This window comes from Lissotriton helveticus, chromosome 10 (assembly GCF_964261635.1).
Source record: "Lissotriton helveticus chromosome 10, aLisHel1.1, whole genome shotgun sequence".
Classification (NCBI taxonomy): domain Eukaryota; kingdom Metazoa; phylum Chordata; class Amphibia; order Caudata; family Salamandridae; genus Lissotriton; species Lissotriton helveticus.
Window position 1 is genome coordinate 249,151,073 of NC_136071.1, and position 25,335 is coordinate 249,176,407.

Consider the following 25,335-nt stretch of genomic DNA (forward strand, 5'->3'; position numbering starts at 1 on the left):
CTGGCTATATGCAAACCAGTCTTGATCCTGTTCCTCATGGGAACAGTCCAGACCGAACTGCCAAGCCAGGTCCTCCCTGGACCAGAAACAAGCATCCTAGGACCAGTTTTGGGGTGTCACTCCTCATTAGCCAGGATAGCTTGAATCTGGTGGCACAGTGAGCCCGGGACCCATGTCTGGGCATAGGCGGCACACTTAGGGCGAGAAAGCAAAATACACACAATTGATGGATAGAATGCAGAATAATTAAAACATTCACCCCCAGTCAAGGGATCGGGGTTAAATCCATCATTCTTTTGCTCACCATGCCACCCCAGGTTTTATCTGGCCAAATGCAAATCAGTCTTGACCCTGTGCCTCTTGGGAACAGTCCAGACCGAACTGCCAAGCCAGGTCCTCAGCTGTTCTGGAAATAGGCATGCTAGGACCGGTTTCAGGGTGTCACCCCAGTTTACACCTGGCTATATGCAAACCAGTCTTGATCCTGTTCCTCATGGGAACAGTCCAGACCGAACTGCCAAGCCAGGTCCTCCCTGGACCAGAAACAAGCATCCTAGGACCAGTTTTGGGGTGTCACTCCTCATTAGCCAGGATAGCTTAAATCCAGTGCCGCAGTGAGCCCGGGACCCATGTCTGGGCATACCCAGCACACTTAAGGCGAGAAAGCAAAATACACACAATTGATGGACGGAATGCAGAACAAATCAAAACATTCACCCCCAGTCAAGAGATCTGGGTTAAATCCATCATTCATTTGCTCCTGTTTCAACCCCAGTTTTAACCTGGCCATATGCAGATCAGTCTTGACCCTGTGCCTCATGGGAACAGTCCAGACCCAGCTGCCAAGCCAGGTCCTCCCTGGGCGGGAAACAAGCATCCTAGGACCGGTGTTGGGGTTTCACCCCTCATCGGCCAGGATAGCTTGAATGGGCACAGTGAGCCCGGGACCCACATCTGGGCATACCCTGTCCACTTAGGGCAAGAAAGCAAAATACACACAATTGATGGACGGAACGAAGAACAAATCAAAACATTCACCCCCAGTCAAGAGATCTGGGGTTAAATCCATCATTCTTTTACTCACCATACCACCCCAGTTTAGACCTTGCTATATGCAAATCGGTCTTGACCCTGTGCCTCATGGGAACAGTCCAGACCGAACTGCCAAGCCAGGTCCTCCCTGGAATGGAAACATGCATTCTAGGAGCGGTTTCAGAGTTTCACCCCTCATCAGCCAGGATGGCTTGAATCCAGGGGAAGAGTGAGACCGGGACCTATGTCTGGGCATACCCGGTGCACTAAGGACGAGAAAGCAAAAAACACACAATTGATGGACGGAATGCAGAACAAGTCAAAACATTCACCCCCAGTCAAGAGATCTAGATTAAATCCATCATTCTTTTGCTCACCATCCCACCACAGGTTAGACCTGGTCATTTGCAAATCAGTCTTGACCCTGTGCCCCATGGAAACAGTCCAGCCAAACTGCTAAGCGAGGTCTTACCTGGACTGGAAACAAGCATCCGGGGGGTGGTTTCGGGGTAGCCAGGGTAGCTTGAATCCAGTGGCAAAGTGAAGAAGGGACCCACATATGGGCATACCATACCTACTTAGGGCAAACAAAGCAAACACAAGGAGCTGTTGGACGGAGCACTGAAAAGTTTCAGACACTCACCTCCAGTCACAGGTCTGGGTTAAATCCATCATCATTCTTTAGCTCACTTTGTAAACCCAGTTCAGACCCTGCCATATGCAAATCAGTCTTGAACATGTGCCTCCTTGTGTTTGCTTTGTTCACCCTAAGTTGGCAGGTTATGCCCAGACATGGGTCCCTTCCTCACTCTGCCACTGGATTCAAGCTAGCCTGGCTGATGAGGGATGTTACCCCAAAACCGATGCCCGGAGGTTTGTTTCCGGTCCAAGGTAAGACCTGGCTTGGCAGTTCGGGCTGGACAGTTCCCATGAGGCACAGGGTCAAGACTGATTTGCATATAGCTGGGTCTGAACTGGGGTGGCCAAGTGAGCTAAAGAACGATCATGGACTCAACCCAGATCTGTGACTGGGGTGAGTGAAAAGTTTCAATGCTCTGTTCATCATCTCCTTGTGCTTGATTTGTTTGCCTTAAATTGGTAGGGTATGACCAAAAGTGGTTCCCTTGTTCATTTTGCCACTGGATTCAAGCTAACCTGGCTGATGAGAGGTGTTACCCCGAAACCGGTCCGAGGATTATTGTTTCCGGTCTAGGTAAGACCTGGCTTGGCAGTTCAGGCTGGACTGTTCCCATGAGGTACAGGGTCAAGACGGATTTGCATATAGTTGGGTCAGAACTGGGGTGGTGAGGTGAGCTAAAGAACGATCATGGACTCAACCCAGATCTGTGACTTGGGTGAGTGTCTGAAAAATGTCAGTGCTCCGTCCATCATCTCCTTGTGTTTGCTTTGTTTGCCCTAAGTTTGCAGGGTATGCCCAGACGTGGTCCCTTGCTCACATTGCCACTGGATTCAAGCTAGCCTGTTACCCCGAAACCAGTCGTAGGATTCTTTTTTCTACTCTAGGTAAGACCTGCCTTGGCAGTTCGGGCTGGACTGTTCCTATGAGTCACAGGGTCAAGACTGCTTTGCATATAGCTGGGTCTGAACTGGGGGGTTGAAGGGAGCTAATGATGGATTCAAACCAGATCACTGACTGGAGGTGAGTGTCCGAAAAGTTACAGCCATCCGTTCATCATCTCCTTGTGTTTTCTAAGTTAAGCTTGACTGCTTTTGTGGCAAGCTACCAGAAAGCCCAGCACAGGTTAATTTAGTGACTTTAGAGGTTCACCCTGACAGGGATTGTGGCTGTTGCTTGAGCAGGGTATCCACCCCATTCAACCAACAACCCAATATTTCAGATTGAGGTTCAGTGGTTGGACACAATACTAGTGTTTGTGCAGTGCCCTACATTATTTTGTCTAACATAAAAATCCCATATAAATAATTTGACACCAGAGTGTACTTCTTTTTAAATTCTCCTTAGTCCCGGATTGGCCGTTTCCCTCCCTTTATCGAATTTAAGTTGTTCCCATCTCCTTTTGTCTACAATGGAGATGGAGATTTTTGATGTTGACACCCTCATCAGGGCTTAGCTGCAGAGGCGTCACAAGGAGAGGAGACTGAAAGCAGATAAGAGTGCCACAAAGGTGGACCTCCAGATAGCCCCGTGCCAATTGAGGAGGTCACGAGGGTGCAGTCCACACCAGAAGAGCAAGGGAATGACAAAACTGAGGAGGATGAATTGGAATGGGTGAGGATTAGGGCCCAGCATTGGGCCCTGAGAAGCAGAAGGAGCACAACACACCCCCAGGAGAGAAATCCCACAAGAGTGCATGAAGCCCTGTGTCTGCCCAGGGTCAGTCCCAAAAAGAGCTGAAGGACAGGAGGATGGAAGAGGAACTCAAAAAAAGCGGAGAGGGTCTTGGCTGAAAGTAAACTGCTGGAGCATGAGAAGCAAAAAGAACTATTGATGGACAGAATGCAGAACAATGTCATTCATTCACCCCAGTACAGAGATCTGGGCCTGAATCCATTTTTTTTTTTAGCTCACCATGCCATTCCAGTTTGGACCCAGCCATTGTTCGCCCTAAGTTGGCAAGGTATGTCCAGACCTGGGTCCCTTGCTCACTTTGCCACTGGATTCAAGCTAGCCTCTGAACTGGGGTGGTGGAGTGAGCTAAAGAATGATGATGGATTAAACCCAGATCAATTGACTGGGGATGGGTGCTTGCAATGCTCAACACTCCGTCCATCATCACTTTTGGTGGAGCATGAGAAGAGCATAAAGGTTGTGGAGCTGAAAGTCAGGCAAACCTCAAAATCCAGCAGCAATAGTGGCAACATACCTCCAATGTTCTCTGGAGCAGTAAGGGACAACAAACCACAAGACCCAGTTATCTGGTAGGAGTGATGATACAGACAAATGGCTTTCTGCTTATGAGGTAGCCCTGAGGAGCACATCATCTCAACATTTCAGGGCTAGCTTATAGAAATGCATGCCCACAAGGGAGGGCACTCTTCTTACACAGTAGCAGGATGGCCAGATGAAGTAAATCCCTATGAAAGTCATTCTTGTCTCAAAATTTGAGTTGAACCCTGAGAAGTACTGTCAGAGGTTCAGGGGTAGCCACATACTCCCAAACCACTTTAGGGTAGATTTCATAAAGTATTACAGCAAGGCACTGAGTGGTTTAGTAAGGGGCAGAAAAGTTGAGGATTTTTTGGGCTGTACAACGTGGTCTTGAGGGAACACATGCTGAATACTTGTTTTACAGAGAAGCACCAGCACCTGGTGGATAGTAAGCTCACTGGCCCCATGGATCTTGCTAAGGAGTCAGACCTCTGGGTCAGTACAAGGGTGTCTGAGGGGGACTCCCAAAAGGGTGGCCAGAGATTCTAATAAAAGAAGGAGAAAGGGGAGAAAAAAATAGGGAGGAGTTATCAAGACCCTCAAAACAGCTCACAGGGCAAACGGATCCCACCCCAACCTGCCCAATGATATATGGGTTTAAGTTAAGGATAAGAACACTGGTGTGTTTGTCCGAAAGTGCTATGAGTGTTACCAGTTTGAGCATACCAAGAAATGCCAAAGGCCCCAAGAGGGCACAATTCTTCTCTGGTGGGTGTAGTGTACCCCAGGGGTGGCCAGCTTTGTACTAGGGGAGGAGATGGTCCCAGTAATTGTGGGAGAGACAGCTGAGGTTACCCTAGTGCCCCTGAGTGACAGAGAGCTGGTGCCCAAGGCCCACATTCCTTCTAATACTTCCAAGTATAAACAGTGTGTCACCATCAATGGGCAGAGAGTAGAGGCTCTGCGAGACACAGGAGCCAGCATGACTACTGTCAGGTGTCATCTGATGTCCTCAGAACAGGTGATACCCAATACGTTCCACCAGGTATAGTAGTAGATAACCGTGAGAGCCACTACCCAGTGGCTCTGGTTCCCTTTCAATGGGGGGAGAGGTCTCAGGTTCTTTCAGGGTGGCTGTGAGCCGTGCCATGCCTGTGGATTGTTTGTTATGAAACGATCTAAAGCACACTACCTGGAAGGAAGTGGAGCTCCGGTCACACCTGGAAATGTTAGAGTTACCTGGGTGGGTCTGCATGAGGGGAGTCAAGGAAGCCTGCAGACTAGAATAATGGCCCAGACACCAAAATGACAAAACCCAATCAGTAGAACCGGAGGTATGCAATTTGAAAGCATGGTAGACAAATAGTGCCTAAAAGCACAAAGTGTCAATTGTGCTTATCTGCTCACACTGGATTGGGGCAAAGTTACACGTTTATGCTGTAAGAAAGTGCCCTCTTTTTGCATGGTTGCCCCCACCTTTTGCTAAATTGCTGATGTACTCTAAGTGTTCCCTGGGCTCCTGCCAAGCAGGTACCCAGGGTCTATGCACTTTCCATAAAACTGCATCGAAATCAAAAACCAATTGGCACTCTCTGGCCACATGTCAGCCACCCTTGTAAATGGTACCACAGGTACCAAGGACACTGTGGCCAGTGAAGGCCTATAAGGGCTGCAACACTTACTGAGCCACCCTTAGAGGCACTGTACCTTTACACACACACACTGCCTTTGTAGGCTGGGTGTGTTGGTGCAGAACAAAGTGATGAGTTGACATGGCACACATCCCTATGTTACACGCCTATAACCCACTGCCCTGGCATAGATCAGCCCTGCCTCTAGCTGGGTGCACTATACCAGTGGTGATGGTACAGCTGCATGAGCCCTGTACCCCTACAGTGTCTAAGCCAATTCTTATACATTGTCAGTGCAGTATTGCCATTAAGAGTAAATGATGCTGGGAATTTGTCATGACAAACCCTACAGTACCATAATGGCTTTACTGAAAACTGGGAAGTTTGGTATCAAACTTCTCAGCACATTAAACCCACACTGATGCCAGTGTGGGATTTAATGACAAATGCATACAGAGGGCATCTTAGGGATGCCCCCTGAGAAATGACCTAACACTAGTGTCCAGGCTGAGTGACTGCTCACCAGCTTCCACCACCAGACATGTTTTTAGACCCTTGGGTCAAGAGCCTGCTGCTCTCGGGGGTCTGAAACAATTCACATCCTGGTATGAGGTGCCAAGCCTCCTTTACCAGGGTGGGCAGGATCCACGAAGGGGAAGCTTCAAAGGCTTGCTGCCTTTGTGAGCTTCCCCAGGCCTTTTGCTGCTTCCAGCAACTGGCCCCCACTGGTTCTGAGCCCCCACTTTGGATGGGAGAATCAGTTGGAAAACCAAGTAAGGAAGGGAGGTGTGCCCACCTTTGCCAACCTAACCCCTCAGGTGGGGAGGCGAGGTGAAGCATAACTCTCAGTAGCCGGCATCTTGCAGATGGGATAACCCAGCCAACCAGAGTGAGGCCTATGCCCCCTCCCACTGGAGGGTGGTATAATAGGGGGTGTACCCACCCCAAGGAAGTGACCCATTGGTCCCAACCTTTATTTACTTGTAATGCCCCTAAATGTAGTATTTAGGGGCACCCCTGAACCTTGCCTCTGCAGACAAGAACCGACAAAGAAGAAAAGAAGAAGAAGGACCGAAGAGCTGTGCTGAAGCTATGAAGAGGAGGACGTCCACTGACTTGGCCCTAGCCCTACCAGCCTGTCCCCACCTCGAACCTGCAGAAGCAAAATCCCGGTGTGTCCTGCAGCGAGCAACATCAAGAACCCAGAGGACCTGCCCTGCCTTCCACAGAAAATACTTTGTCTCCCATGAACACCGGATTTGCTCACCCACAGACTCTGGCTCCAGCCAAATCTGCTAGTCTGCACCATTCTGCATCCGTTGCTCACGGCGCGATTTTGACTGGCCGAACACCACGAAGAGGTCTCCCCGGCAATCCTGACCTGAGATCTGGTGATCTCTGACTTGCCTGGAATTTCCCAGTGACACCTACATTCTCTTCCTGGAGGATCCCCTCGACCGGAGCTGGTAAGAGAAACCCGACCCCTAAAAACAACCCTGCACCCGAAGTCCCATGGCCTTGGGTGGCCCAACCGACGGTGTACCGGCATCCCCAGGCATCCTAACTTACCTCTCCAATGCGTGGTCACCGCCAGAAGTTCTTCGTCCCGAGCCTGCAGTCTTTGTTGAAACCGGAGAATCCCCATTGAAACCAACAGGGTACCTGACGCCAAAACCACACCCTGCACCCAGCCACCCCTGCGCCACTGCAGGTGTACTTTGGGTTCTCACCCTGATCCCCCTTGGCCCTGAGCCTAACACCAGGAGCTTTGCTCCCACAATCTTGTGGCCTGCTCGTGAGCAGCCACCAACCGGAGGCCCCCTATCCCCCGCTGGATAACATTGGGCCTCAGCACTCTGCACCCGGCCGCCCTAGTGCCGCTGAGGGTGCTTTGAGAGTGTATCCTTACCATGGGGGAACCCTTGTTCTAACCGCAGAAACTGAACCCCGAAGACCGAGTACTTACCTTTTAACCAAAACTTAATTTCTCTCCATAGGAATACATTGATTGTTTTTTCTTGAAAATTGTTCTGTGTGGAGTTAAATTGTATGAAAACCTGATAAACTATAACTATACAACATTGATTTTACTTACCTTTTCTCTAGGAAATGTCCCAGTGTGATATCTAGGCATATCACACTGAGTAGAGAAAGTAACTTAAAAAGTAATCTAAAAAGTAACTTAAAAGTAATCTGTACAGTAATTTGGAATCCTATATTTACCTGCATCTCAAACAAATTCATTTGAAAGTGCATTCAATTGTAAACACTGCATAATATTTTGCAAAGCATTTATTTCACTTACCTGTGCCAGGCTTGGCTTAGTTCTAGAAATAAAATAAGTTAATAACATTTTTATACAAACAAAATTGGTCTTAGTTTAGTCTTTGAATATGTGACATCATTTGCTGATTGAGTGTGTACAACAAATGCTTAACACTATCCTCTGATAAATCCTTACTGCTCGCCCACACTACCACAAATAGAGAGTAAGGTGCTATCTACTTTTACCTCTGCCTACCTTTGGGGTTCCACTGGACTCTGTGTACACTATACATCATTTTGGTATAGTATATACAGAGCCCGCTTCCTACACATGCTAACTGCGATGGACCGTGGGCTGAATGCAGGAACCAAGTTAGTTATGCTGAACAAAGTACCTTAAATTCTGGATGCACGGTCCCACATTGAGAATGCGTCACACAGCGGTGGTTCCAAGTTGTTGTGGGATGTGATGCGAGGTCCTGCATCAAAGATGCATGGCGCAGCACCAATTCCAAAGGCTACCTGCTGGAATGTGAGGTCCAGCATTGAGTTATGCACTGTGATGTAAGGCTGCCAGGTGATGGATCGTGCTGTGTCAGTTCTGCTAGGACTACAGCTGGGCTGGTAGAGTACCTTCAGGCCCACTTCCAAGCATCCAGGACTGGGATGGAACCACTTGGGGGGGTTAAGTCTCACAGCAGGCAGAGTCCAGGTTCAGGATGGTTGGAGCCTTTTCTAACCATGGGACTCGGATCAGGAGACCAGTCACCTAGCCCTTGGTGTCACTCTAGTTGTTGTGAGTTCAAGATGCCAGTCCAGTCCTTCTTACTCAGGCAGTAGGGCAGCAGGACAGTTCAGTAGCAGAGCAGAAGAGTAGCAGTCCTTATTGCAGCAGAGCAGCACATTAGTCCTTCTTCTAAGTCGTCCACAGTTCTAGATATGTGCTAAAAAGTGGGTCTGAGGGTCCTATATTTCTACCTCTTGCCTTCTTTGAAGCAGGGGAATTTTCTAAAGATTCCCTTTGAAGTGTTTGAAATTTCCTGCCACCATGCCCTGGCTTCAGCCTGACCATAGGCATAATGGACTAGTATGAAGTTCTTAATGTGAAGGCAGGGCATGCTTATTGACTTGTATGTGGGGTTTTGGAAGTTCCGCCCCATCCTGCCAATGATGGTCCATCCAGCCCACTTAATCGCTCTATTGTATGGCTGTCTGAGCGGAATGTACAAAGTCCAGCTACCAGCTAGACCGACTCATGTGACCCAGGAACAGGCACCAAACAGTTATGGCACGAAATTGACAACTTTCTAAAAGTGACATTTTCAAAATTGTGACTTAGAATCCAACTTTGCCATTAAATAGGGTTTTAAATTACAATTTATCATACACCCAACATGGACTTACAGCCTGTTGCCAGTCAAAGGTTAGCACCTATTCAATTTATTAAAGCAAACCAATGTACCCTATTGGAGACGTAGGATGTACGTTTTTTTTACTACCAGGACATGTAAAACTTAGAAGAAAATGTCCAATGTTTCAATTGCAGTGCTCCCAGCCATATGGATTGCCTCGGACCTACCTTAGGGATGACTTATATGTAATAAAAGGGGAATTTAAGGCTTGTCAAGGGGGTTAATTTGCCACGGTGAATTAGCAGTTTAAAACTGCATGTAGGGTGCAATGACAGACATGAGACATCTTTCAATGGGGTACTTAAGTGGGTGGCAAAAAAGGTGCTGCAGGCCCACTAGTAGCATTTCATTTACAGGCTTTGGGTATGTATAATAACACTTTACTAGATGATTCTAAGTAAATTAAATATGCCAACCAGGTGTAAGTCAATTTTACCATGTATAAGCAAGTGAGCACAATCACTTTAGCACTTGTTAGCAGTGGTGATGTACAGAGTCCCACGGCCAGTAAAAACAAATCAGATAATTAGGAGGGTGAAGGCAAAGTGTTTGGGTGAAGACCACCCTAAGGCTGACAGGTCAAACATTGTTCCATCATATTAGTGGTTCGAGAGTTAGATTGACGACTGCCAGTGGCAAGAGTAAATCCTTTTCCAGAGGCAAGGGATAACCCTCTAAACTGGTGTGGGTGAGGCTGTGGAAATGTTTTTTTCCACAATGAAAATGTGTGCATCATTGCTACGGCACCGGTGGAAAAAGGAATTCACAAAAGACTTCCAAGTTATACCTTGAAACCTGTGATTACCACAGCTTTCAGGAATAGTTCTTTAACGTTTTACGAATTCCTGAACACATGTGAGGTAGAAAACCTGAGGATGGCTTTCTTTTTGAACTGTGCCAGTATATTGGGAGTCCTATAGAAGAAGGGTGGTTATGGTATGTCATCCCAATTTGTATGCACAATGTTCTCTCATAGAAAGCATCTGATACTGAGCTTAATCTTTTAACAAGTGGTGAGTGAGTGATCTGGTTCTGAAAACTGGAACATCTTCAGCTTTTTTCTGAAGCAGAGACAGACAGATGTACATCTGGGAAATGGAGATTGAGTGTCCCAAAGCTGTGTACTCATGTACACTCATCTATCCACATTACTGTTCTATCTTGAGTTTTAAACATTGACCAGGAACTGATGTCCACATTTCAGATAAATGACAGGCAATATGCTTCTTAAGTTGAGGTGCTATAAAAGTGAGACCAACTGAGCAATACGCTAGATAAACAGCACAGAACACCTTGAACACCCTAAATGTCAACTGGGTGGCCACTGGGAACCAGTAATGGTCCTTGAGAGAAATGGGGCTGAGTAAGGCTCTACTAGTTGACTAGGATGTCAGCTGCTTTAAAATGTACTTGTGGAAGTTTCACCATTTAATACTTCAGGACAGCTTGTAAATTCATAGACTAGTCAGTTCACAAGAAGGCAAATACAGCGGAACCGCGCTGTGAAAAATCTAAACATGTGAAGAAATGACAGATCATTCTTAAATTGACTTAGCACTTATGAACAACATTTGTAATGTACGATGGCGTAGTTAGTGAAACATACAAGTTTCTACCTGGATCAAAATCTAGTTGGGTGTGATTACAAATTAGAGTGACACAAATCTGTTGTTCAAAGTTTCCGACTCTGTGATTAATGGGTTCCTTTTCTATATTCGACTGATTAATCTCAAGCATCCATATGGTATAATCAGTGCATGGTTATGTGTGGCATTCATGCAAACTCAGCATGGCCTATGTGTCAGAGGCATCATTGTATAAGGCCACCCTTTATAAGTCAATATACTTGCTAATGGCGGAACTAAGAAAAGTGGAATGATCATGGAGACTCCAGAGGTCAGAAGATAAGGCTTGAAGTTAAAGGAGACAATATGACAGATTGTAAGCAATAATTCAAAACCATTTGCACCCAGCAAAGATCAAGCTTGAGACACAGTAAAATGATCAAGGATTTCAGAGAGCTGTTAAGAGGTCAAATTGGTCTACAATTCATTTACTGCATCTGGATTGATTCAAAGAGGATATTTGATTCCTATTAGGGATCCTGGATCCCAATTAATATCAGCACAGGTACCAACTCTCTTGCTTTACAGCAGTAAGTGGCATGCTTGAAGTATTTAGCCTGATTTTGTGTGTCTAACCATACTTTTTGGCAATGGATGCAAGTCTTGCATGTTTGAGCAAAGGTAGAACTACAGGTCAGGGCAGAAGGGAAGTACCTGCCTATGGAAATATAGGTGGCCTCAAAAGGAGGTCCAAATCTATCTATGACAGCCTCAAACCACAAAGAGATCTCAGGACAAGTAAATAGAAAAATAGAAATATGGATGTTTTATTATTTTTCGGAACATTGTTTTTTTTATATAAAATTCATACATATAGTCAGTACATGATTGATGACTGTTCAATGAAAAAGATAAAACAGTAACAATACTCATAAGAATAGTAGTATCCTCACCATAGCCCACACAACAAACCACACTCTCATATCAACAAATATACACATGCATTCTTCACGCATCAACAATGATGAACCCAATACATTCGCAAATCACTCCGCTGACATGTTATGATCAAAGATCAATTGGGGGCAGTTGGAATGTTCTCCCCGGTGGTAAGGTTGTTCTTCAGGTGGTATGAACGCCAACGCGCGTTTCGGTGTGACGCCCCGGTTGGGGCTACACCTTCATCAGGGCAGGAGTGGAAGTGGGGACACAGGGAGGAAAAAACTTCTCTCTTGGAAAGGTGTGTCAGGCGGTCGGCTCACAGTTCGGGCAGGTCTCAAATAAGATCAAAAAACCTGCTACGGGATAGAGTAGAGCTAGGGCCAAGGGAGCTCTGAGAGTCCGTACTCTTTGCTTTATTCAACAACAGCTCGCTATTAAAGGTGCTTGGTAATTCCGGAGCATGGATATATGCTTGTGTAGTAATGACGAGTCAAAACAAGTGACCGGTAAGGAGTCGGACAATCCCGCTGGACTAATCAAGGTTCCGCCGCTGATGGTGTACTCGGGTTCCTCGGGCTGGGGCCAGGGAAAGAGAGAACTACGTCAGCACTCGGAAACACATTAGAGGTGTATAAAATAGAGAGGCAACTGAAGGAAGTGGCCAGAGAGAGCTGAGTAGTTCTGGGTGGACACTATCGACAGTATCCCTGAATAGTTTCATATATCCACTAATTTCTGGAAAGACTACAAAGAAAAGGTCTTAAACGCTGCGAGTGTATTACCCACAGGCTGGCGCATCGTAAAAGAAAGGTCTTGGTCATTATTTCTGCCCCCTACTGAGTAGAAGCATGTTATGTTAAAACATTGATGCATGATGTATAGTTCTGTATTTTGGCAGTCAGTAAGATCATATATCATTTTACATGATGTATGAATCTAGCTTTACAAGTCTCCTTTTAATTTTCACTGTTATTGTGCTTTTGGTAAATGGGACAGCAAACAAATGATGGACAGAATGCTGACAATGCAAACATTCTCCCCCAGTCAAAAGATCTGGGTTAAATCAATTGTTCTTTAGCCCACTACGCCACCCCAGTTTGGACCCAGCCATATGCAAATCAGTCTTGACCCTGTGGCCCATTGGAACAGTCCAGACCGTACTGCCAGGCCAGGTCCTCCCTGGACCAGAAACAAGCATCCTGGGACCGGTTTCAGGGTATGTTACCCTTCTTCAGCCAGGCTAGCTTGCTTGGTTCCGGTCCAGGGAGGACCTGGCATGGCAGTTCGGGCTGCACTGTTCCCATGAGGCACAGGGTCAAGACTGATTTGCATATGGCCTGGGGTGGCATGGTGAGCAAACGAATGATGGATTTAAAGCAGATCTATTGACTGGGGGTGAATGTTTTGATTTGTTCTACCTTCCGTCCATCAGTTTTGTGTCTTTTGCTTTGATAAATGGTATACAATCTAGATGACTGTTTACTGGATCTCAAGTTAGTTGTGGCTGAAACTTCGATGACCCAGACAATTGTAAACCAAGATATCCCTTTAGGCAGAAGATTTTCATCATTCAAAGTGGTCTGAGAAAGGATGTCATGGCATGCTCCACATTTGTCCTCAGGATCACTCTGAGTAGTCTGTTATTTTATACATTCGTTGCCCTCCTAATCCGTAAGTATAACAAAGGGGCAAGGGCAGAAATAATTTAATGGCATGATGCAAAGGATATTGGAGTGCTTCCTGCACTGCTCACGAGACTGTTGAAGTCCTAAATATCTACAACAAAAATATCTACCTACCATTATATTAATGTCAAACTTTGCACTGCCAATAAATCGACTTTCTATACCTTTATGTAAGATGACCAAAATAGCTACTACTTTAATATCGACTACAACTATATACCAATTTAAAATTAACTTTAGAAATCCTGAAATGGGATTTTCTTTAAAAAAAAAATTCCTCATCCCCATGGGAGTTCTTTCCCATGGTGAGGGATGCATTAGACAGTTTATACTGGAACTGACCGCCAGGTTTTTAATGGCAGTGACGGGCAGTGCTACCTGACCTGTTTGTCTGCCTATCTAAATTAGGTGGGTAAACATAGGGGTCAACCTCTGATGTTGGGCTTTCGAAGGGGTGCAACCACAGCGGTGGCAGAGTAGTCTCCTCTTTGGTTACACCAATGGTCCTTTTGTGTCTAAATCTGACTGGCAGACCATTATCTTGGCGGTAAGGATACTATGTTGTTGTTGCAATGAAGTATCCTTACCGCCAAGCTATAAATCAGGCCCTTAGTCAAAAGTGATAGCTATAAATTCTTGGACTAACACAAGATGATTTAAATGTACTTTTTAAAAATATTATTTATTGCACTCTTGTCCAGCATATGCTATAAATAAAAACAGGTAATTTCAACACAGTATTACTAAAAAAAATAGTCAATTCATGTAAAGTGTTTTTTGTTTAAATGAGTAAGAGATGAATTCTCTGATATCCTGGTGAGCACTCTGCAAATGTCAAATAGCATGTATCCTTACATAAGAATAATCAGCTGTTTTCTTGGATTTGCCGTGCTGCACTGCATCCTATTTGAGAATTCTTCTTCTCCTTAGGCTTCCTTACCCCCTCCCCGATGTGCTGTTCCGGAACTGACCTGAGGTGGATTGCATACAGGGCCACAACCTTCGAGGTGTATTCTATACTACTCGTGGTAGCACTTGAAGATAGAGAGGCAGTGTGAATGCTTAGAACACCAACAAGGGGCTCTGGTTTGGTCCCTCCATGCCAAGTGGTTGCAATGTGCCCTTTAGCTTAAGAGAAGGGCAGGCCAGCATTATGGGTCGTTGAACTCCAGGCTTTTGGACCCTTTGTGGCTTCCTCCAACCTTTTTTTTCCTCTAGCAGGAGGAGCGTGCTAAAGGAGTCAACTTATCCCAAAATAGTATGCGGATACTTCTTCCAGCAAAAGCAGTTAGTACCGTGGAAACACAAAGGAAGGAGATTTTTTTAAACCTTATGCTTTAGTAAGGAGGTGAGCAATAGGGTTTGCAGGGCCAGCTTAAAAAGAAGACAAATATATATTTTTTCCACTGGTGAAAAGCCTGTCTCTCATACTGCTCTGGATCCTTGGATTTCTTCTTCCCAGTTGTCCACTTCCCAAATTTTCTGGCTAAAACACATACGTGCCGATTACGATGAGGCTTGGAAAGCCTCCAAATGCAGTTCAGATGCTTTCTTAGCCTCATCGCAATTTCAAAACCATAGGGCTGAATAGGGCTGAAGCTGAATGATGCAACCCGCTACAAGGGTCAAGGGGTGGCACAACTCAGATGCCTTTAAATCATGTACTAGTTTCTGCTCCATGCCCAAAAGCTACCTAACACCAGCTTGTGAGCAACACATTGGAGAAACAATCAATCAGATCACTGTAATCCATGTTTTCACTTTAAGGTTTGAGGGACACTGCTCTAACTGTTTTGAACATGTCAGGAATACTTAAATGCCATTTTAAACCCAGAAAAGCAACAGTAAGACGTTCCATTGATTGTGATTAACCTATTGCACCAAAGCATGGATATTTTAGATTTGCAAACAAGCTGATGTTTCTGTTACGACAATCGCGTTTTACATTATTTGCTGACTGTGCATTTAAGAGTGGCACATTTTATTTCACAAGCTTAATTAGCCACCATCATATGGCAAGATGGACTTATTGAGCTCAGTACTTATGTTTCCACTACTTTCTATAACGGACAATATTTTTATGATGAACTCATTTTCCTGCTTGACTGCTTTGCGTTAAATTTATCATTGGATAACCTAACCTGCATTGTCCAGCGGCCTGGAAAAACCCAGGGGCCCCGGCAATCTCCCAGTGGCATGCGAAGTTGTGGCAACTGCTGAGCATGGAACGGGTAGCGGACATCTTCTTGGGCGATTTCAATAACTTTATATTCCGCTGGGGACCCTTGGTCCGCTTCCTCTCAAACGGTTTACCATCTGCAGTGTGCCCGTCCACGGTGCGGGCTCTCCATTTATTTCAGGTTTGAATGTGGAATCAGGTTGAATGACTGTTTGTACGCTGTCACCACCACCAGGGGGTGTGGGAAGGGTGGGGTAAGTTCTCTGTTGGTTCGTTTCTTGCGGCACCCTCGATGATAAATGAGGCGTACAAGAGACCTGTACAGCAAGCGGTGTGTATGGGTTTTGCTATTCCGGCCTCGCGGAGCGTCCCACCCATCGAGGTCTTGAACTGTGACCAGCGTTGTCTTGCACTTCACTGTCCTATTGCCTCATTGAACTGCCATCTGGGCTAAATGGTGACCGCTCTTTAGAACTCATCACCCTTGCTTTCTGCCTCTATTTATGCCCCCTGTGTGGGAAGTTGTGCGGGATTGTCGCTTTTTCTTCCTTCTGCTTTCCCTAATAAAACAAAATAAAGATTTAAAAAAAAAAAAAAAAGCAAGGTTTCCTTCCTTCCCAATCCAGGTATCCAAAGAGATTATCTATCATTGTAAAAGTAGCTGATGGTGGTACATGATTCTCATGGCATACAGTATGCCAGGGGAGAGGGCTGTTTTGGATAACTTAATTATTTTTCTATTTGGCCACTTCAGCCATTGACTTGGACCTTGTTTCTAGGTTGGCATCTGTATATCATTAATTTATTTCCTTATTAAACAAAATATTACTATAGTTAACCTAACATTTCTTACTCCTTCTATCCAATTTTCCACTTGTGTTTGGTTTAGTACGTTCATAACTCAAGTTGTATACATTTCTGTATAGCGCTTTTGGTTTCCTAAAAGTAAAACATGTATTTTTATTGATTTATGCATGGATTCAACAAACGTGATGCCTCTCTATATTTTTGCATTTGCTTTACTGAAAAATGATTGCCTAGGGTGTAAATATTAAATCCTGATTGTGTTTCTGTTAGATCCATTTGTGAAGATTCAGCTGGTCCACGGATTAAAATTAGTGAAAACGAAAAAGACATCTTGCATGAGAGGCACCATAGACCCATTCTACAATGAATCTTTTAGCTTTAAAGTTCCTCAAGAAGAACTGCCAAGTGCCAGCCTGGTATTTACAGGTAAAAAAAGCTACTTTATAGATACATTGATATTTGCCCTTGTTTTATATTTGTTTTTTAAACGATGATGATTTTTGATTTGAGAAATACTGTGACATCATTACCCATCGCATCAATAGCCACATGCTCAGATAAGACGCTGCATGCATGTATATGTTTTGCTGTTGGAAACTTAAAACAACAGTCAGTTTTCAAACTGAATATATAAATGATAAAATTCCGTCCTAAAAGCAAACCCAGGCACAGGCAACCGACATATGCTATTGTGAATTATGTGTGAAAAGAGGGCGAGCACATATTCACACAAGATGCTAAAAATAAAACACTGCTCATATTTATAAGGTTGGATTATTAAATCTCTGACTCTCCGCCACGGTAGCCCTTATTAGATCTAAAACCCTGTGGGACGTGTATGGTAATAACCTCCACACTCGAATATTCATCAGCAGGGACAGAGCACAGCACAGGAAAATATTTTCTTTTCTTTTAATTTAGTGTTAATTTTATTTAGTCGTCTCTTTCCACGTTTTATATATTGCTAAATGCTGCTTATCTCTAAAGCTCTATTCAGATTTTTCTTTATAACAGTCAGCTAGTTTTGTAAAGCTCCAGCTCACCAATTAAAATTCTGGAAATATACACATACTCTGTTATCCACCTTTGTCTTTTGAATGGGAAAATCAACAATTATGTGTATAGGAGTGTGTTTGTGTGTATGTGTGTGTGTGTTTGTGTGTGTGTGTGTGAGCGTATCAATCGTTAATATTATTTGATATGCACAATAATATGATGATTTATTTCACTCATCGGGGTTTCTTATAGTAGCCACAGTAGCCATGAGTCCTACATTTGTTGCGTTGTTTGTGCCTTTGCAGAAGCCCAGGAGGAATGCTTGCAGTATGTTTTAATCCTTTAGGCCCCAATTATAACCTTGATGCTAATTCTGTTTTTTAAGCGCAACCTCCCATGTGGGGCTGTATTTGCCCACATGTTAATTACAGATGTTCGATTTGCCAGTCTGTTGAGTGCCTACGCCGCGCTATTTGTGCACAGGTCTAAGTCAGGTGGAACCAAAGTGAATCATATTGCAAAAATTGCAATATGTGGCCCTGGACACCAAACAAGCGTTCCATTTTGAACAGCTGCTACCAGATGTGCTTTCACAACACTTTCCAAAACAACGTTCATCCTGGGGCCAATAGTTGCTTGGGAAAAGGGGATCATGTGTTGTCTGTAGGGCCTTGCAGCAGACTAGGCCCTGGGGCCAACCCAACCCTCATAGCAGAAGGCAGTGCATGTCTGGGGTTGGCTGCATACAGAGGATCATTTTCAGGGCTTGACTGCAGCCAATCGTATGCAGCATATTTGCTAAAGGCCGTATCCGGTGTGGGCTTGGTTTCCTGCAAGGAGTTGGTTCCTGGGCCAGACCTATCATCTGAGATGGCATCAAGGATGTCTTGAATGATGTCATGGAACATGTCATGAGTGGTGTAATATGTGAGGTCATAAGCAGTGCATAGCAGGAATTCAAGCTATAGTTAGCTCTGCTAACAAAAACTGATGAATTTCTGTGTTTTTTTTGTTCAAAACTTTATGTTGGCACTGACACATTCACCTATTACGCCACTGCAACCTTTTTTTTTTTTGTGATATATATATAATTGTAATAGAACATGTCATGAGTGATTTAATATGTGAGGTAATTAGCAGTACATGGCAAAGGGGTGAGTTGCAGCTACTTTGTGGCATACGTTATTGTTACTTTAGACAACTATAACTGCTGAATTTCAGTGGTTTTGTTAGGTTAAAACATTATGTTTAACTCACATTTTCACTTAACTATAACATTCGTTTAACCCTTGTTTTTTTCATTGAAAAAAATTAATGTATATATATATATACACCATGTATACATCTAGATGCATCTATATTATATGTAACATGAATCATGAATATTGATATTATATATATATATATATATATATATATATATATATATATATATATATATATATATTACCTACTGGCGGTCGCCAGTAGGTATATATAGTTAGGATTTTTTCTCTATGGGTTTTTTGAAAATTCTATGTCTAATAACTTTGGCGTTTGTGGACGGAATTGGCTGAAATTTTCAGGAAAATGGCACATTTTGTTTCTGAGCAGCCCTTGAAAATTTGGGGGGGGGTTCGTCAAGGGGGGGCCGAGAAAAAAGGGGGGTCCCAAAACGTGTTTTTAACATTGAGTTTTCCATAGGGCGGTTGGCCTCACTTTTAGCCCGAACGGCTGAATGGATTTGCACGAAACTTGGCAAAATTGTAGGGACTGGTAGCCCGATGTGCCTTTTGTAGGTCTCAATATATGTGCTCCAGTGGATTTTGAGAAATTAACGTTTAAAAAAAGATATATATCTGTAACAGCGGACCGGGCAGCGTCCTAGGACGCGTACTTTTCGCGCAACGGAGCTTTGTGAAGCGAAGCTGATTGGTTCTCCGGCGTCTGTCAACATTCCAAACAGTCCGTAGCGGCCGCCATCTTGTCTCTCGGTAGGATCGAGAGACAAGAGGAGGCCAAAGCGAAGGGGCAAATGACCATAAGGGGGAATAGTAGATCCTCGCTGACCCCCTAGGTTTGATGTGGAGGTTTTAAAAGGGCCCCGCGGGGCAAAAAAAAATAATAATAATAATAATCGAACACCTGAATGGATTTGCACGAAACTTGGCAAAATATTAGGGACTGGTAGCCCGATGTGCCTTTGCTAGGTCTCAATATATGTGCTCCAGTGGATTTTGAGAAATTAACGTTCAAAAAAAGATATATATCTGTAACAGCGCTCCGCTTCGCGTACTTTTCGCGTTACGGAGCTTTGCGAAGCTGATTGGTTCTCCGGCGTCTGTCAACATTCCAAACAGTCCGTAGCGGCCGCCATCTTGTCTCTCGGTAGGATTGAGAGACAAGAGGAGGCCAAAGCGAAGGGGGAAATGACCATAAGGGGGCATAGTAGATCCTTCCTGACCTCTTAGGTTTGATGTACCATTTTGCCAAGTTTGGTGTAATTCCGTTCAGCCATTCAGGCTGTAGACGTATGTAAATGTCCTATGGAAAATTGCATGGGGAAAACACATTTGAAAGTGTTGAAATTTAGAACCAATTAAAATGTTACTTTGGTTTTGTATTTGTGTGTGATGAAAGTTAATTGGTTATGTATATATGTCAAATGAGAGGAAACCACAGCCATTTTGTGATACTACTGTCTGAGGTACATTTGTGAGGAATTTTTGGTGGTGAATTTCTGGTGTTTGATTTACACAGTACTAACACTTCTGCTACTTTTAAAAAGGTGAGTTGTTAATTTGTAAGGGGAACTATGTTGTACACTTGAAGATAATTTGAAAAATGTTTTCTGTTATTTATTTGCAGTCCTTCTGTTATACTAAATACTTGATGAAGTTAGTTTTATATTATGTATTACTAAAAACGATAAATGAAAGTGATTATTTTTTTCTGCAATTTACAGCAAGCAATTTCAAAATAAAATGGCTCACAATGAAGAGACCGTGGCAATTTCTTTTGAATTGTCCACTACATTGATTGAAATTGAGAGCACCAATAATGAAATATTGTCACAAGGAGGACATGACTTGTATGATTCCATTAGATTGATTGAAATGGACAGCACCAAGAATGAAATATTGTCACAAGGAGATGACTTGAATGATTCCACTACATTGATTGAAATTGAGAGCACCAATAATGAAATATTGTCACAAGGAGGAGATGGCTTGTATGATTCCATTAGATTGATTGAAATGGACAGGACCAATAATGAAATATTGTCACAAGGAGGAGATGACTTGAATGATTCCACTACATTGATTGAAATTGAGAGCACCAATAATGAAATATTGTCACGAGGAGATGACTTGAATGATTCCACTACATTGATTGAAATGGACAGCACCAATAATGAAATATTGTCAGAAGGAGGAGATGACTTGAATGATTTTTTTGATCAATCTCTTGATGGCGAATTTATCGAGTGTTTGGAGACCATAGAGTTACAAGAATCATCATTGCAGACTTTTAATGAGGAGATTCCAGATGAGATGATTGAAGAGGAAATTACTGATGAGGACATGTTACTAGTTGTTTCAAATTTAGAAAATTTTGAAGAATAAATTTATATTTAGAAATCAAAAATTGTTTGAGACATTATTTATTTTTATTTTTAATTTATGAGGTTGTAGCGAAGTGATTGTAGTATAAAATGAGACTTATAGTATAGAGTGCAACATTTTTATGTTACATGGTAAGTTTACTCATATTTACTTCCCTTCTGCCACTATATTATCTCCAATGTGTATTTGACATGTCTTCTTCATCTCCGGCCTCCTTTCTCTCACTGTGTGTCTCCGATGCATCTTATCGCTGGTATTTTGTGTAATTACAGAAGAGAGTAAAATAAAATAGTTCGGAACGTGAAAAGGGGGCAAAGTAGAGTACTCCTCACCCCCTAGGCCTTTTTAGGCGGTCCCAAAAGGATCAGTTTCTGCTTTCCTGAGAGATTATGGTATGAGTTCCATATACCACAATAACTTGCATTACAACATGCAAGATATCTATCTCCTATTACCAACTTTTGGAGATATTCGCGCTAAGCGCGAATATCTCCAAAAAGTAACACCTGCCCTGAGCAGTTCTTAGCCATGTTATCCAATGGGAGGTGGATAACATGGCTAAGAGTATTAGCTCGGTAATGCATGAATATCGCTGAGTTTTTAGCGATATTCATGCATTGCGGCCGTTTATTATCGCATTTGCGATAAACCTTGATAATAGTAAGGTTTATCTTCGATAATTTCTGACGATGCTTAGTGGTAAAAAATTGGTTGGTAAGCATCGTTAGCGATAAATATCGCTTAACTTTGGTAATATGCCCCAACGTCTGTTAACGTTCGATTCGAAGGAAATGAGGAAGTGTTGAAAAACATTGTCTGCGCCATCTTGCCTTTTTTGAAATGCCACACTTTTGTCGTGCACGGCAGCCATTTTAGATGTCTTGACCAGACCCACTCTCTGCACGCTGTCGATTCGTAGCATGGCTCCTCACCCTCGCAAGCATCTTCCCCAGGCACTGGTCACCCCCGCTCTCTGTCTTATGCATGGGCAATAAACCTCCCCCCATCTGCGCTGCTCTTCCCTGAGAATCACACTGTGCCCGCCCGACACCTCCCTTTCGCCCTATTCACTACCGCACCCTCTGACACTCCTCTTCCTCTGTGTCCGATTGTCCAGGCTATCAGCTAGCCCTGCAGATGTAGTTTATGGCCCCAGCTGTAAAGAATCACCCCTCTTCAAAGGAGTTATAGTAGATCAAGGCCCACACCCGATGAGATCCGTCACACCACACGTGTTCCTACTATCTGAAAACTATCCTGTATTGTGATTGGGGAGGGGACCGAGCCTGAAGCGGAAGATTCCAGGAATGACTCTTTGTACATCAAAGTTTTTACAATTATGTGTCACATAAAAAATATATAGCACTCCAACAAAGTAGTAGGAATATAAAACTTTAATAACATATAAATATATACAACAAAACAAAAACAGTAATAGATTTATTGAAATTGACAGCACCAATAATGAAATATTCTTGTCAGTAGCGGTCTGTTGTGCGAATAGTTCCAAGGCAGCAGAACGCGCTGAAATCTGGATGTCACGAAGGTGATGTCTAGCAAGTTGCCGCCCAGCAAATAACGGCGTGGGGCGCCGCGGGGGTGAGTGAGTCCAGTAGGCACCACAGCTATTCTTACCGGCATTGCAGAATTACTGCTGGGGACAATGCCTGTGCTGGAGCAGGGTCACAGCAGAAACAAAAAGGATTCTGTTGAAGATGTTGTTGGTTTTCAATTTGAAAACAGTTCTGGTGTCAACTGCTATGCTAATGTAGTGGTTAATGTTTTGTTTTCTCTAGAAAATGTAAAAGAGGGGGAGGCAGTCCAAAGTTCCGTTAAAAGGGCAAAGGAAAGGATCGGTGGTTTGAACTATCAGTCAAAAAGGGGAGGGGGTGCAACAATTTTTCCTACCGGGTCACACTGTGCTTTCACCGGAAGTGAGGTCTGCAGGATTCTAGTAATTCAAAGTGAGGCTGGCGCCGACGTCCCGCGGATACAGTTTCGTCACTCCACGGGTGATCATGGCAGTCATTCCCCATCGGGGGTGGGAGACTCCCGCGGCTCCTCTAGAATCTTCAAGGTCGTGGAGGACTACGGTGGTGGAGTCAACCAGTGACCGGGCCATTTCTTTATGCTGGGCCCGCTCTTGCCAGGTCGACCGCCATTTTGAGAGTTCGGTAGCTACTGGCGATCGCGGGGTCAAATGAACGGACGGGCTCCACCCTGCCGGGCGAGACGTTGCAGCATGGCCACAGTGGAAGAACTCTTTTCCGGGCGCCTGGACCGCTGAGGGTGCAGCTGGGAAGCCTACACTGGGGAGGCGGGAGAGGCCTGTTCGCACCGTCTCTCCCTCCCAGTGCACCCCACGGCGTCTCGCTTGAGATTTGTTATGGCCGGACCAGGCGATGAGGACGAGGGGGGGGTCGGAGGCATGTGCAAGACATCCCCCCCCAGTGTTGTCGCAGCCATTATAAAAGAAAGAAGTGTCCCGTCCGTCTTCGGGCCGGGCTTCCGGTGGATGTCGGCCGGACGCCCCTGGCTCTGGCCCCATGAACGGGTTTCTTGGTTTATCGGCTGCAGCCGGATTCCGTCGGCCTCGGCCCCCCGACCGTTGGTGGCCGGACCGGAAGAGCATGTGGCGGGACTACCTGCAACTCTCAAGGGCCACCGCGGCCGGACTGGGAGAGAGAGGGGAGGGTCGAGGAGACATTCCCCCCCCCTGCAACTGTTCAGCGTTGTAAAGGCAATCCCCTGGCCGGGTCCCGCTGGTCTCGGCCTCTCCTCCGGCTACACCCTACGTTAGGATCTCCTGGCCGAGGCGTGGCAGCAGGACCTGCCTTATATGGGCTGCTCCCGGCTGGGCGTAGCCGGAACCCTGCCCCACCTTGGAAGTTTCCAGAGTGGGGGCGGATGTTCTACTGACTTGCATTTTCCCTAGTCTATCGATTTTTTTGGCGTGGCAGGCGGTGGGACAGCGAGGGGTGATTTGGTTTCTCTTACTGTTTTTCTGGTCTCTCACCACTGGCATATTTTAACGTTTTCTTGTTTCTAGGACATTAATAGGTTTTATCATTACGTTATGTTATCGTTTCTTTGTTCGTTGTTTAATAAAAGTTCATGTTCATCAGTGGCCTACTGATTTTCGTTTTCCTATTCTTTTCTTTCCAGGTTGTTTCATGCTAAAGTTTCTGTTAACAGGATACAGTGATCACTTCGTTATTATTGCATATGTCCTTTTCACTAGGGGTGCTCTCTGGTCGGGCCAGATGACGTATGTCTAGTAAATGGTCCGGGTGAAACAGGTGCATCAATCAGTGGGGATAGGCATGATAGATTACAACGGGGGAGAAAGGTCCGCATTACGTACCCTTTCACTACTTGCAAAGATTTTCCTACGTTTATTTGCAAACAGGGAATACCTCCAAAAAGAACTAATTCTCAAACAGTCAATGTTCGGACAATCAATCAATCAATGAGGAATGAAATAGGTACGACGTGTTAAAGGCTTGCGTTACCTACCCTTCACTATCTGCAAAGGGAGAGAGAATATTCCTATTCTTCCTCGTTTGCAGGTAGAGAAGATCCTTAAGAGAATTAACATCGAACAATTCAATGCTCGATTGAAACAATCAACAAGGGGTACTGTGAACACAAATGAACGCCGCTTATGTACATACGCATTGCTATTTTCAACAGGTTGTTCCTAATGTTTCTATTTTAGCGAGGTCAAAAAGAGATCCCATTAGTGGCCTACTGATTTTGCTCGATTCCTTTTGTTTTTTTACACGATTTTTCGCTATCTGCAAAGACTAAACAGAGTATTGCGACTCTGTGCTTGTTTGTAAATAGAGAATGAACCAAAGAGAACAATCAATCAAATGGAGAGAGAAGCAGGCACGACGGATTACAAAGGGGGAAAGGGCTGCGTTAACTACCCTTCACTATCTGCAAAGAGAGAGTACTCCTAATAGAAATGAGGGGTGGGGGGCAGCAATCAAAGCAGATCAGTGTGCATAAACACGAAAAAAAAAATTCTTACCACGTACTTGACATTCGACAGCTTATGATATTTGCTATTAAAAAACCATTGAAATTCACTGAAAAAACCATAGGTTATAGACCATATATAGTTAGGAATTAGCATTTACAAAACCTTGAAAATTCACTGAAAAAACCATAGGTTATAGACCATATATAGTTAGGAATTAGCATTTAAAAAACCTTATTTTACTCACACAAAACCATTGAAATTCCATATATAGTTAGTTGCACTAACTATATATTGCGCACCCGCAATCCACTGCTGATGATGTCACATATTACATCATTCATGACATGGTCAGTGACATCACTGATGACATCACTGAT

The 25,335-nt window shown here is 44.3% G+C and overlaps 1 protein-coding gene across 2 annotated transcripts in view; it reads left to right on the forward strand.

Annotated features, from left to right (window-relative positions):
- The window catches only part of SYT17 (synaptotagmin 17), a 567,544-nt gene that overhangs the window by 357,459 nt on the left and 184,750 nt on the right, over window positions 1-25,335 (forward strand). For both annotated transcript variants that reach the window (XM_078665248.1, XM_078665249.1), the window contains one exon: window positions 16,640-16,795. In XM_078665248.1, coding sequence (XP_078521374.1) covers window positions 16,640-16,795 — 156 coding nt within the window. The remainder of the gene's footprint in view (window positions 1-16,639; window positions 16,796-25,335) is intronic.